General features: G+C 45.2%; 1 protein-coding gene across 2 annotated transcripts in view; it reads right to left on the bottom strand.

Annotated features, from left to right (window-relative positions):
• The window catches only part of CACNA1S (calcium voltage-gated channel subunit alpha1 S), a 548,608-nt gene that overhangs the window by 95,806 nt on the left and 439,354 nt on the right, over positions 1-13,448 (bottom strand). For both annotated transcript variants that reach the window (XM_086923168.1, XM_086923169.1), the window contains exons 34-37: positions 8,868-8,995; positions 8,375-8,471; positions 5,745-5,847; positions 5,005-5,106 (exon numbers count right to left, since the gene is read on the bottom strand). In XM_086923168.1, the coding sequence (XP_086779294.1) occupies positions 5,005-5,106; positions 5,745-5,847; positions 8,375-8,471; positions 8,868-8,995 (430 nt within the window). The remainder of the gene's footprint in view (positions 1-5,004; positions 5,107-5,744; positions 5,848-8,374; positions 8,472-8,867; positions 8,996-13,448) is intronic.

Below are 13,448 nucleotides of genomic sequence, written 5' to 3'. Positions count from 1 at the left end.
AATGTTACAGATTGACAACTGAATGTAGCCATGGGCATGCGCAATATCAGAGCAGTAATTCAAGGAAGGTTGATGCTTTTAACAGATTACATATGTACTGATAAAGCCTTGACAAGAGCGGGAAAGTGTCATTTATATCAGGACAGTCGGGTCCTCCAGCAGGTTCAGACCTGTATTGAGGCTATCAGTCCTTAAAATCCATTTGAGCTCTTCTTTATTAAGAATCCTTGAGATATTACCACCTCTTGGGGGCAATTTGATGGTGGTAATCACAGTCCATCTAATATCATTCTTCGAATGTCCATATCGTTCAAAGTGCTCAACCAGAGGTGCGTTGGCTGTTTTACACCTCAGTCTGCTCCGGTGTTGGGAAATACGCAGGTGGATCTTCTGTGTTGTCTGGCCTACGTATATCATGTTAAAGGGACAAAAGATGGCATACACTACATTGCACGTATTACAATTAGTAAAACCTGTCAATTCGTTCCTAAGGTCCTTATATACAATTCCTTGCAATCAATGGTGAATTCACATGCAACACAATTTCCGCATTTTGCATGGCCCTTAAGGGGTGTAAGGGCCCAGATGTCATGTAGGGTAGGATTGGGATTGTGGGTGATTGGCAGAGCTGCGCGGACCAGCTGGTCTTTGATATTCTTATTTTTCTTGAAAGCAAACATGGGCATGTCTAATTTGAGAGCGCCTGCATTCAAAATATGCCAATTTTTCTTAATAGTTTTGCGGATGCATTAGATATTGGAGAGATTGTTGTGACACAAACCAAGCGTTCAGTATCAGTTTTGGGCTTAGGTTCCAACAGTTTCCAACAACGGAGCAGACTAAGGTGTAAAACGGCCAACGCACCTCTGGTTGAGCACTTTACACAATATGGACATTCGAAGAATGATATTAGATGGACTGTGATTACTGCCATCAAATTGGCCCCAAGAGGTGGTGATATCTCAAGGATTCTTAATAAAAAAGAGCTCAAAAGGATTTTAAGGACTGATAGCCTAAATACAGGTCTGAACCTGCTCGAGGACTGGACTGTCCTGATATAAATGGCACTCTCCCGCTCTTGTCAAGGCTTTATCAGTATATATGTTATCTGTTAAATGCATCAACCTTCCTTAAATTACTGCTCTGATATTGCGCGTGCCCATGGCTACATTCGGTTGTCAATCTGTAACATTGATAATTCCTTGTATTACATACTTGCTCATGCTTAACGTAATGTCACGAGTTGCATCCACCGCTTTTTGTAAATTGTATAATTTCATGTTACCTATTCGGTCATAGACCTTCAATGTCACTGAAATTTCCATGTCACGAGTCCTAGGACTCATTACACTTCAGTACCTTTCCTTTCCCCTCCAAGATGGCCGCCATTGCTTCTCAAATCCCTTCACCAATCCAAGATGGCCGCTAGACCCCAATCGCACTTTATCGCATATTCCTTCTCGCTCTTCACTTCTAATCACGTGATCCTTTCATTCATCCGCCCCCAATGCTGTGAACATTACCACGCAGACCCCGCGATTGTGCCACTGCACTTCAATTGCCCGGTAAGTTTAGTAACCCCGTGGTACCGCTTCTTCAACCACCTAACTATCCAGTTCTGACCCCCTCATTCCCTTCCTTTACTCGTAGGCTACTATACCGTTGGCCGCCCGCCTTGGACTTAACTGAGCCGACCGGTCTACCTGCAGGTTCCGGCGCCCCAACTCGCATTGACGTAATCGTCCATCGAGAGGCCCGCCATTCAGCTATCTCATCCGTTCCTTGTCTAAATCTGTCCCCTACCCACAGGAATCGAACCACCGAGCACTACTGCATCAAGGTTGCAGGACCTCCTGCTACAACAGACACTGGCTTACCCTTATTCGGTAAGCACTCCAGCCCCTGTGATCACCTTGCCGCCTCCTTAATTCGCGGTCACACATCACCGCTCGAGCCTTTGCTTGCATGATCTCCACCTTTCGACGGCTCAGTACTGCGCTCACCTCTGGAATTGCCCTCTCACGACCGTCACTCTCTAGTACACCCTGTAATGGCAATGCTGCACCGAATGCCAAATGGCGAATGTGAAATGGTTTTAAATTTTTTTAATTCTAAGCTTAACTGTACAGTGTGAGTTGGATACTGAACACCTTAGTATGGAATGTTGCTCTAAGCTGATCTCGTATCTTCGGATCACCCTCACGAGTCTTTGTAATAATTTTGATGCCACTCTTAGGAACTGTGTCCATGACATTGAAACGCAATTTTACACCGATTGTGCATGGAGTATGCTTTAGCACCATTTTCTGTTGTCGAACGTGTTATTTTAATGGCTTTCACTACTCCTAATCCCCTCGCCCATTGCCTTTTTTTCCCTGTCTCCCCGCTAGGCATCTGAGGCTTCAAATTGTTAGGCATAATATCTATTTCCTGATGATGATCAGCGTATCAAGTTAACGGATCGAAACACCGTCGACCTCTCATAACACCTTATACTAGCTCAAAACCTTTATGTGTACTTCCAACGTAAAGGTGTTTGTTATGTTTTGTTGTACCTTGACACTGTGCAATTACTGGTACTACAAACCTCAAGCTTTTGCCTATAAGCCCCTTTGTTTCAGTTTTGTCACTGAATGTCTGTTGCACATGTGTTAAGTAGGGTGCAGGCTTGTGCCCCACTTTGTGAATTGTTGTGTTACATTTCCTATATTCAATTGCAAGTAAATACTAGACCTCTGTCCGGCTGGACAAGTCCAAACAATATAGCCACGACTGAGTCTATATTTATTCACTTCGTATATTCTTCCTTAAAGGGACCACTGTTGTCTGAATAGCATTATCCTCAAGGTCCCTTTCGACTTAATTGGGTTCCCTTGTTGATCTCAAATATAACCTATATTTCTAGGCAATTCAATGAGGTCAAACTATAAAGAGAGACAAAGTTTTCCTTTATCTGGCAAAAATATATCTCGTTGCTCTTAAGAAATAGCACTACACAGCAAACGCATTGTTTTTGATTTCTGATGAAAATGTCATGGAAGGTCCAGTCTTATGAACTTTGGATATTTCTCTCAGTATCAAAGAGTCCTCATTCTTCTTTGTTACATATCCAGGTCTCTCACAGAGTGGGTAGACTGTCCCACTGCAGGAGATAATGTACTTATTTAACTTCAATGGAGATGTAAATCAAAAAGCGATCTCTTGTCCAGCACATGAACGTGATACCTAATGTGTGACTACCATCAAGTCATAGAAATCAGCTACAAAATAAAATTCCCTACACTTTGAACCATACCTGTAATGGAAGAGAGCCAGGGAAGAAAGGATGATATTCACTAGAAAAGTTCCCTTCAATTTTACATTTTTCTTTTCATCAATTCTTTCCCAAGTTCATCCTCTTTTTACCCTTCTATCCTTCCTCCCATATTTCAATCCTTCCATCCAATCTTTCTCCTTTTGATATGTCCCTCCTTTCATCATTCCATCTTCTCCCCCTTTCTTTTACCAATATTTCCTTTCACCCTCCTACTCCTTCAACCTTACTTCAGTCTTCTTTCCATTCACGCTTCTTTCCACCTTCCAGAAAGGCCAATGTGCAAGCAATCCAATAGGGCCATAGTTTAATAACATCTTGGTAACAAAGGTCCAAATGCCCGCTGTATTGTTTGGGTGTAATGAGCATGCTAGGGACATGTCCTCATCTTGGGCTCCAACCCCTCCGCTTGGGACAACTCCAGGTGACCTGCAGCACTTGGAACCTCCCCACAAACCCAGCTATCAGTCACGAAACCGCTGCATCATCCTGGACTCCTCGCTCACCATGAATAACCAGAAAAACGCCGTCTCATCATCCTGTTTCCACGCGCTATGCCTGCCTCGAAAGATCTTAAAATTGATCCTCACAGAGTCCAGAAAGACAGTCACCCATGCACTCATCAGCAGCAGACTAGATTAGGGCAACACACTCTATGTCAGCATCACTCGGAAACTCCTCCAGAAACAACGGCAGGATATTCAGAATGCCACAGCCAGCCTTGTCCTCAATATCCCCCACCACAGTCACATCACCAGCCACCTGAAGGACCTCCACTGGCTCCCAGTCAGCAAAAGAATCACCTTCAAGCTCCTCACACATGCCTACAAAGCACTATACAACATGGGACCTGCGTACCTCAACCACCGCCTCATATTTCCCGCACCCACCAGAGACCTCCGCTCCACCCAACCTGCCCTGGCCACCATCCCATGTATCTGCAAGACCACAGGCGGAGGAAGATCCTTCTCCTACCTCACAGCAAAGACCTGGAACACCCTCTCCACCCCAGGCAATCACCATCAGAAGTGATTATACTGGAGTACAGCCATCATATGTTCTTTATCTATAGGAGATTTTCCGGCAAAAACCTCTTCCAGCCACCAAAATTCAGTTTTTCAGACAGTGGATGGAAGGGCATAGATAAACATCATTCTCTTAAACTTAAGTTGGGACCTGACAGGAGCTATATTTAGAAATTCAACATACTCTAAAGGAGGAATTTTTTTTGAATAACCCATGTTCATGCCTTTCTTCAACAAAGATTGGTACCATTTGTTAATCCCCAGTGAGTAGCATATTGGGCTAAACCTTGCACCAATGATCAATCCCTAGTTATTCAATTATTGCCTATTCACATGTACATTCCTCAAAGTCTCTTAAAAATGGTCTTTCAGTTTTGCAACAAGAAATGCTCCCTTATTAGCTTTTGTCTTGCTTTGAGCAGCCAGTGTCTTGGGAATGAGAAAATGTCAGCCTAAGCTTTGGTTTCATCTACCTATTTGACTCATTTCATCACCAAACTATTTCCTTCAACCGTCCCCTTCCCCAATGAATCATATACCTCTTGATGGCCAATCACTATTTTCTGAGAAGACTATTAGATATTGTACCAGTCCGCAGGTACATCTCTGCACATCTCTTTAGCCTAAAGCTCTCTATATTAGATGCAAGAAATTGATTGATAATACCTCCTATAGGTGGAATGACTTGGTCAAGCAGTTTCATGCTGGTTCTCTTCCAGATTTTCTTGATGATGGCTCGCAACTCCTCGTTAGCTTGCTCAAAGTTACCTATCAAGACAAAGACAATGATGTATTCAGTTTATTTGGAAAAGGGACATGATGCTTCACTTCAGTACTAGGACTATGTAAGGGCAGCAGTACTCAGCAGGCTGTCTTATAAAATGAAGCAAAAAATATCGGGTGGATAGAATATTGTGTCAAAAATAATGAGGACCAAAATATCGAGAAGGTAAGTGCAAATAGGTAAGTATAGCTTTAATATTCGTAAGTCCACATCTACGTACCTTGAAGATATATATCGACAATGCACTTATACATGGAGTTAATTAAAGTAAAACTTTGCTTACCCATATAAACTTACTTTCACAATATTTTTGAACTTGAGATTCTTGACACAATATTTTATACAAACATTATTTTTAACTTGATATTTTGGTATTTTGGATCAGGTACAAGACAGACAATGACTGTGATGGAATCACTGTATTACACTGACAAGCCCCTCGGGATTTTAAGAGCACAAGCGGGTAAGGAAATATCTGGACTTCCCTGTTGATCAATTAATCTCTGGAAAGGATGGGTACCGCAATTTATTTTAGGTTAAACTCACTGTCAGCAATTTTCACTAACTGCACAGAAAGTATGAACTGGGAAGCAGCCCTGGCCAAATAGAAGTTCCTTCTTACCTTCCGTTTTGATTTTGAGGGCTGTCCTGACGAGAGCGAAAAGTGTAGCATTGAAGGTGACAGTGCCGTCGCTGTTCAGCGGCATGTTCATACTGACTAGGCGCTGGGAAAAAACAGACACATATAAGTCACATTTCAGGTCACAGACACATCTGCAGAGTTTTGTGTGGCTCCTAGTATGATAATACCAGGGAACCCTCATCCAGGGACAAGAGAACCCTCATCCAGGGGCAAGAGCTAACCAACTGCTGCCATAGATGTATCTTCAGCACAAACAGCAGTATTGACCCACTGGATCAGAGAGAATCTTGAAACTCAGAGGAATGAGTTCTGTGGCAAAGCATCTAGCAGCAAGAAGCGAGAAGCAAACGGGTGCTTCAAAAAGGCCATTGTCGTCCCAAGTTGAGCGATGACCAAGAAGTTACAAGCATCAACAAGAGGCTGAACCAGCACAAAGACACAATGGTGGGTACTTAGCTTGTTTCTGTGGGTGATTTGACTGGGCACAAGGAAAATCTTAAGCTGCAATCCTGCCAGGACCAAGATCCCACTGCTAGCCCTGCCCCCACTTACCTGTGGCAGATGCCATTGGTTAGCAGCCGCGGCCCGTTGAGGGAGTGCCGTGGGGCAGAAAGGTGGGGCCGGGGAGGGGCAGGGTCGGGGGGTACTAAACACCAGAATATGGATAATAGGAGGTAAATAAACAATCAAATAAATAAAATTAATTTGGTAGCGTGCGCTGCTTCGCATTTTGCGATGCAGGGCGCGCTACGAAATTCGTTTTAATTATTTAATTGTTTACTTACCTCCAATTATCCATATTCCGGTGTTTAGTACCCCCACTCTGCCCCTTCCCCGCCCCAACTTTCTGCCCCACGGAACTCCCTCCACGGGCTGCGGCTGTTGGTTAGTGCAGAGTGCACACCTCTATTGGACCAGGGTAGAGACACTTATCTGCAATTGGTCGGCCTTGCAAAAGTGCCCCATATGGAAGAGCCTGCTTCCACTGACAGCAACGCTGGCAGGCACACCCTGCCTGCCAAATCTTTCTATGACTGAAAAGGTACTGTGACATTGAACCTGAACCGGAAGGGTGGGGAGTTCTAGAAACTAAAAAGTGACTGTGAGCATCCTGCATTCCATCGCCCCCTAGTACAATAGAGACCCCCTTTGTAAGGTAAAGAGCCAATGTGCTTTACCAACTGAGAATGTCCCTGAGATTTGTGTGTGTACTGGGCCCATTAGTACCCATAGGAAATGTCTGCTGTGATTTACGCATAGTAGTTTGTAGTTGTGCCTTCATTAATAAAGTATTTTTCTTTTTAGCAAAGGCTCAGTCCAGCGATTTACTAATGATGATTTGCTGTTGAGTCAAATGCTACTAGGAGTGAATTTGGTGAACAGTGTTTATTTATTTATTTATTTATGGGCTTATATAGCGCTATGAATAAACTCCCAAGGGAGTATCTCCGCGCTGTAACAGGCCGGTGCAAGACTGAAATTAGGGAGCGCATAGTTAAAAATGCTGTAAACAAGGGACACTCTAAAATGAACCAAACAGAAACGTTTTTAAATGTTTTCTGAATTGACAGTGGTCATTACATTTCCTTAGTGACAACGGAAGTGAGTTCCACAATTTGGGACCCACAACAGATAATGCTCTTCCACCGTACAAGGTTAAGCCTTAGGACATCAGTGCTAAACAGCCCGGAATCACCCAAGCCGGGCTGAGTAACCTTCGACTTCCCCAGGATGCCAGAAACATTCCAAATGAGGGTCTTGATACTGAAATTTTATGGTGAGCTTTATATAAAGATGGAGTTTCATTTGCAGAGTTTGGATTATTCTTTGAAGGAGTAGGTCGTGAGGACTGAGTTCCATCAGTAGAATCGCCCAGCGCACACAATTAGAGTATACAGCAGAGCTTTGATTGATAATGAAACTGCCCTTGGAAGAGATGAGTGTTGGTCACAGTACTTGATTATGAGGTATGGTGGAAGGTGCACTGGCAAAGTTGAGTCTGTAACAATGAGATACATCCTAAGACTGATTAAAAGTCTGACTGAATGCTCATGTATAGAAAGCCTACAATGAACAGATAACTATCTTCAGAAGGAGGGAAGTCTGCAAGTATATGCATTTAGGAGTAAGTATTTATTTATAAAGTTTTATACCTTAATATGTGCGAGTCTGTCAGGCATGTGGTTTGCATTTGTAGCTAAAGATGAACAGGGTGTTGTTGACATATAGTGGCAGAGGGAATACTACAAGGCCTGCCAGGGGAGGCTCTGGCTCCCGCACAATCCATGTATCACTGTATAACATCATCAGTGCTGCATCATAACTTTCTGCAACATTTCCTGGGTTTTAGCCAATGTCTTTGAAATGTGTACTGTACAATGAACCATTTGGCACAACATTTTTGAACGTTTTCTTAGGAAGATTTTCCCTCTTCCCAGTGTGGCAGGTTTGAGGATCATTGTGTGCTCCACGAACTTCAGAGTTGATCAATGTCCTTTATTGCAACAAGACAATCATTTAAGTACTGTGGTAAAATCACAATGGAAGCCAAGTCTGAGCCCTGCTTAATTTCCCCCCTTCTACCCTGGACTCCCCCTACGAGTCATTACCTTACAAGCGACCCGATGTGGACAGAACTTTCCGAAGCCAAGAGGGGGCTGGATCCGTCTCAGCAGTGTCACTACATCCAGATGTTTGATACGCCCTCTGCAGAAAAAAAAACACATGACCAGTGACCAACAATCATAAGGAAGATGATACCAGATTTGGATTTGTAATACAGAATTCAATTATAAGGTACATCATACAGCCCCATCCCCGGCAAGCACAGGCACTGGATCTATGAGCAATCCCAGAGATGTGAAATAACTGGAGGAGTTGGTCTTATTCATGAAGATGGGAAGATCAGACACAAACTTGAATACCTGTGGTAAGACATTCAAATTGCCAAGCCAAGAAAGATGGGTAACCATCCAATCCTTTGAAGAAACCCACTTTCGTTTCCTACACTGCTTCAAGCATAGGGGCAACGTTCACCAAGAAATATTATAAATTTAATTAGCAAGCAGAACCCTCCATTCTTGCCCATGAACTCCCACTTACTTAGCTTCAGGGTCATATTCGGCCCAAATTCTTTTGAATTCATCCAGGTGATGTGGACCCAGGATTGACCAATCACGGGTCAGATAATCAAAGTTGTCCATGATGACAGCTACAAAGAGATTGATGATCTGGAGAGAAATGGTAAGAAGTCGTATGAGTGGGGTAGCCAATATTCATGTCATGGTGGAAATATGAACAGGCAAACAGAGCCCTTTTTCTGCAACAGATCAATGCGTGAGATCTAGACTGACATTATCTTGTAAAATGAATTTAGTTGTGGCTCTCTTTATTGAGTTGTAAATGAATGGACAGATCCTATTATTCTGTACCTTTTGTTCCCTGGGATTGGATGAATAGTCATATGTCTGTTACGTCCAAGCAACAGAAGGCAAATTCATGTACTCGGTAAGTGATGTTGGAAGACGATAATCTAACCTCAAACGACCAATGCACACAAACAGGGGCTTGGATGAGTAGTGTGGATGCGGAGAAAATGCATTAACTGCAAACATGTCACTTTTTGCCTCATTTTGTACTAAGGTAAAGTAAGATTTTGCAAACACTGAGGAGTGGCATGGGATATTGTGCCAAGTAGAAAGTAGTGTTGAGACAATACTATATGTATTTGTTTCAAATTAAAAAGGTTGGTTATGTTTAGCACCCTTTTTTTTTTTTTTTTTTTGGTGTAAGAGGTTTATTTGCACTTATCACAGAAGGTAATACGTTACATGTGATTCGCCTACATCCATTTCTGGCCGGCTTCAGTTGTGTGTGCCCGAATGGGCTCGCTTGGTCATGTACACAGCCCATCAGCCGACATCCTGAGGACCGGCGGCGTCTTACAGTGTAATCACAGTTCTAGTATCAAGTGCTATATTCACTCATAACCATGCCAGGGTTCTTACTTTTTTGGTAACATTTTCTCCCAACTGTAACTGAATTTAACCATCCATTAAATTAACTCTGAAGTGTCCATCCGCAACGAATTATCTGTGTCACAGCATCCTCCCTCCCAATCCATTCCACGGTATTAGTGTTCAGCAGCTTGCCACCCTCCACGCATCTTTTCTAGTTGTTTACATTGACCTCCTCTGCCGCCCCGTGCTCCAATAAATAGTGTCTGAGGTACTCCCAATAATCCTTGGGCCTTGATCTAGTCGGTAGCTCCTCCTCATAAGTGGTCAGAGTATCGTGACAGTACGTCATATCTTCCAACCAGCTTTTAACCACCGGACCCCGTCTACTGTTCCAGTGTAGGGACACCCTCCTTTTGGCCAGTAACAGCGCTACTGCGCAGAACTTACGCTTCCTCGCTCTCAACTGTGGTTCAATACCCAAGAGGCAAAGTTTTGCATCACATAGCAAGGCAGAGCCCAACATTTCATTCAACGTTTGCACCACTTGTTCCCAATAGCCCGCCACCTTGCGACAGTGCCAAGCCAGGTGCATGAAGTCCGCCCCATCCTGTTTACACCTGTTGCATTTTGAGTCCTCCTGCAGCCCATATCTGTATAGTCTCTGAGGCGTATAGTACACCTGATGCAGATATTTGTAATGAATGATTCTTAAATTACCATTTGGCGTCAGCATGTCGGTTAGCATGCACGCAGATGCCCACTCCTCCTCAGTGAGGGGTGTCACAAGGCCCTCGCTCCACCTGTTCCTAGCTTTGTCAGTGCCTCCCCCTATTGCTCCCTGCAAGCTGGTGTATAGTTTAGAAACCAGGTGAGATGCCGTGGGCGTGGTGAGTAGGAGCTGCAGCGGCGCCAGTGGCGTCGGTTCCTCCGGGTGTGCTGGGTAATGTTCCTTAAGTGCCCTCTGTAGCCTATAATAGTTAAACCTAAATAGGAGGGACGGGTTACTGATGTATTGCATTGCGTCTAACGTTTGGAAGACCCCATTTTGATACAGGTCACCCATTTTATCTATGCCTGCCCACCTCAGCTGATCTATGCCTACCTGTTCTTGTGTAACCGAGATATGCGGGTGATGGGCCAGTGGAAGTGCCGGAGCGTACAGCGGCAGAGCGTTAGCCGCCTTACCCATCAGTCTCCAGGCCTCCGTGGTAGTGTCCAAAGTGTTGATGTCTCGTTCATGTAGTCTAGGGCGTTTGTGTAGTAATATGTTTGCCAGTGGTATCGGGTCCGTGTCCCCTGCCTCCACCGCCACGTGTGTCAAGAAGGGTACTTCGTGGTGCCAGTAATGCGCGAATTGCGCCTGAGCGCACAAGTAGTAGAGATAGAAGTCCGGCACCTTGAAGCCCCCCCTAGCATATGGGAGTGTCATAGTGTGCAACTCCATTCTCGCTTGCTTTCCGGCCCAGAGCAAACTAATCACCAAGGTGTTTATGTTGCGGAACACTGCCGCCGGTGGCTTAATTGGGATGTTGTTGAATAAGTACAGGAACTTGGGCAGGAGCACCATTTTTACAATGGCGGTCCGGTCTGCCAGGGATAACGGAAGTTTATTCCATGGTTTTATTTTATCCTCCAGGGCCGCTATTACTCGCCCATAGTTAGTGCGTATGACTATTTCTGGGTCCCTGTGAAACCATACCCCTAAGTACTTCGTAGGTTCTTCTTGCCACTCGAGTGGGTAGTCTAGGGGTATAGGACGTGTGCTGTCCGTCAGTGCTAGGATTAGAGATTTGTCCCAGTTGATTTGTAGTCCGGAGTGGCTCCCGAATTTGATGTACTCCCGCATCAGTGGATTTAGGTTTTGTGCCGGGTTCTTGACATATAGCACCATGTCATCCGCATATAGTGATATGTGTATGGGGCGTGATGGCATCTGTATGGCTGAGTAGTGATGGTGTTGTCTGATTTTACAGGCCAGAGGCTCCAGGACTAATGCAAAGAGCATTGGCGAGAGCGGGCAGCCCTGCCTAGTGCCTCTGCATATCTGAATGGGCTCTGAAATATGCCTATTTATTCTGATTAGTGCCGACAGGTTGGTATATAACATGGAGATCCACCCAAGGAACATCAGGGGAAACCCCATGCGCACCAGGACCGCCTGAATGAAGGACCATCCTATGGTGTCAAACGCCTTGGCAGCATCAAGTAACACTGCCACTGCTTTTGTGTCGGGAGATAAGTAGTGCGCCAGGGCAAACAGTGTGCGAGTGTTATGTGTGGTGGCTCTGTCAGGTATAAATCCTGATTGGTCTGGCCTGATTAAGAGGGGCATAAGTGGTTTTAGCCTGTCTGCCAGTAGGCTGGCGATTATTTTCGTGTCTACATTGTCTCAGAGGACTACATCCTTTTGGGAGACCTCAACTTTCACCTTGAAAAGAACAACGACCGCAACACCACCACCCTTTTGGACAACCTCGCAAACCTCGGACTTAAACAACTTGTCACTACCCCCACCCACATCGCAGGTCACACACTCGACCCCATCTTCACCTCCAGCAAGCATGTTTCCTTCAGCCACACCACAGCTCTCCTTTGGACTGACCACAGCTGCGTTCACTTCACCTACAACAAGCCTACATCCAACAACCACCCCCGACCCACATTGCAAAGAAACTGGAACAAAATCACCATCGACCAGATCTCATCATCGCTTCTTCAAAAGCCCCCCGCCCAATCCTCCAACTCCGACCAAGCAGCCACCAACCTCACCCAATGGCTATCCAACAGCGCCGACACCCTAGCACCACTGAAAAAACGACAAATCAAATTAGGCAGCAAGAAGGCCTCCTGGTTCAACGATGACCTTAAGAAATCCAAGAAATTCTGTCGCTCCCTCGAGAAGGCCTAGAAAAAAGACCCAACCACCAGCACCAAGGACACCTTCAAAAACGCCACCCGCATACACCACCAACTAATCCGAAATGCCAAGAAAGCAGCCTTCAAGGACCGTCTAGATAACAACACCCACAACAGCAAGGAATTATTCAACATCGTCAAGGAATTTACCAACCCATCAGCCAACTCCAACGACATCACCCCCTCTCAAGCCCTCTGCGACTCCCTAGCCTCATTCTTCTACAACAAAATTGCAGACATCCACAACAGCTTCGACAACCAACCCAGAGATCAACACACCCATTCCCCTGCAGGACCCCCTCCCCCCTGAACATCCTCAATGACTGGAAGCCAATCTCTACTGAGGACACCATCCGTCTGATGAACTCTATCCACTCAGGATCCCCCACAGACCCTTGCCCTCATTACATCTTTAACAAAGCAGACTCCATTATTGCACCGCACCTCCGAGACGTCATCAACTGCTCCCTCAACTCCGCAACCTTCCCGGAAAGTTGGAAACATGCCGAACTCAGCGCCCTCCTGAAGAAACCCACAGCTGACCCCACCGAACTCAAAAACTATCGCCCTATCTCACTCCTTCCATTCCCGGCCAAAGTCATCGAGAAAGCTGTCAACAACCAACTCGCCGCATTCCTCGAAACCAACAAATCCCTCGACTCCTCACAACCCGGCTTCCAAGCCAAGCACAGCACCGAAACCGCCCTCATCGCTGCAACAGACGACATTCGGACTCTACTGGACAATGGAGACACAGTCGCCCTCATCCTCCTCGACCTCTCCGCAGCCTTCGACACAGTCTGTCATA

The sequence above is a fragment of the Lissotriton vulgaris genome, chromosome 5, assembly GCF_964263255.1.
Source record: "Lissotriton vulgaris chromosome 5, aLisVul1.2, whole genome shotgun sequence".
NCBI classification, from domain to species: domain Eukaryota; kingdom Metazoa; phylum Chordata; class Amphibia; order Caudata; family Salamandridae; genus Lissotriton; species Lissotriton vulgaris.
This window is presented reverse-complemented; position numbering and strand designations above follow the sequence as displayed.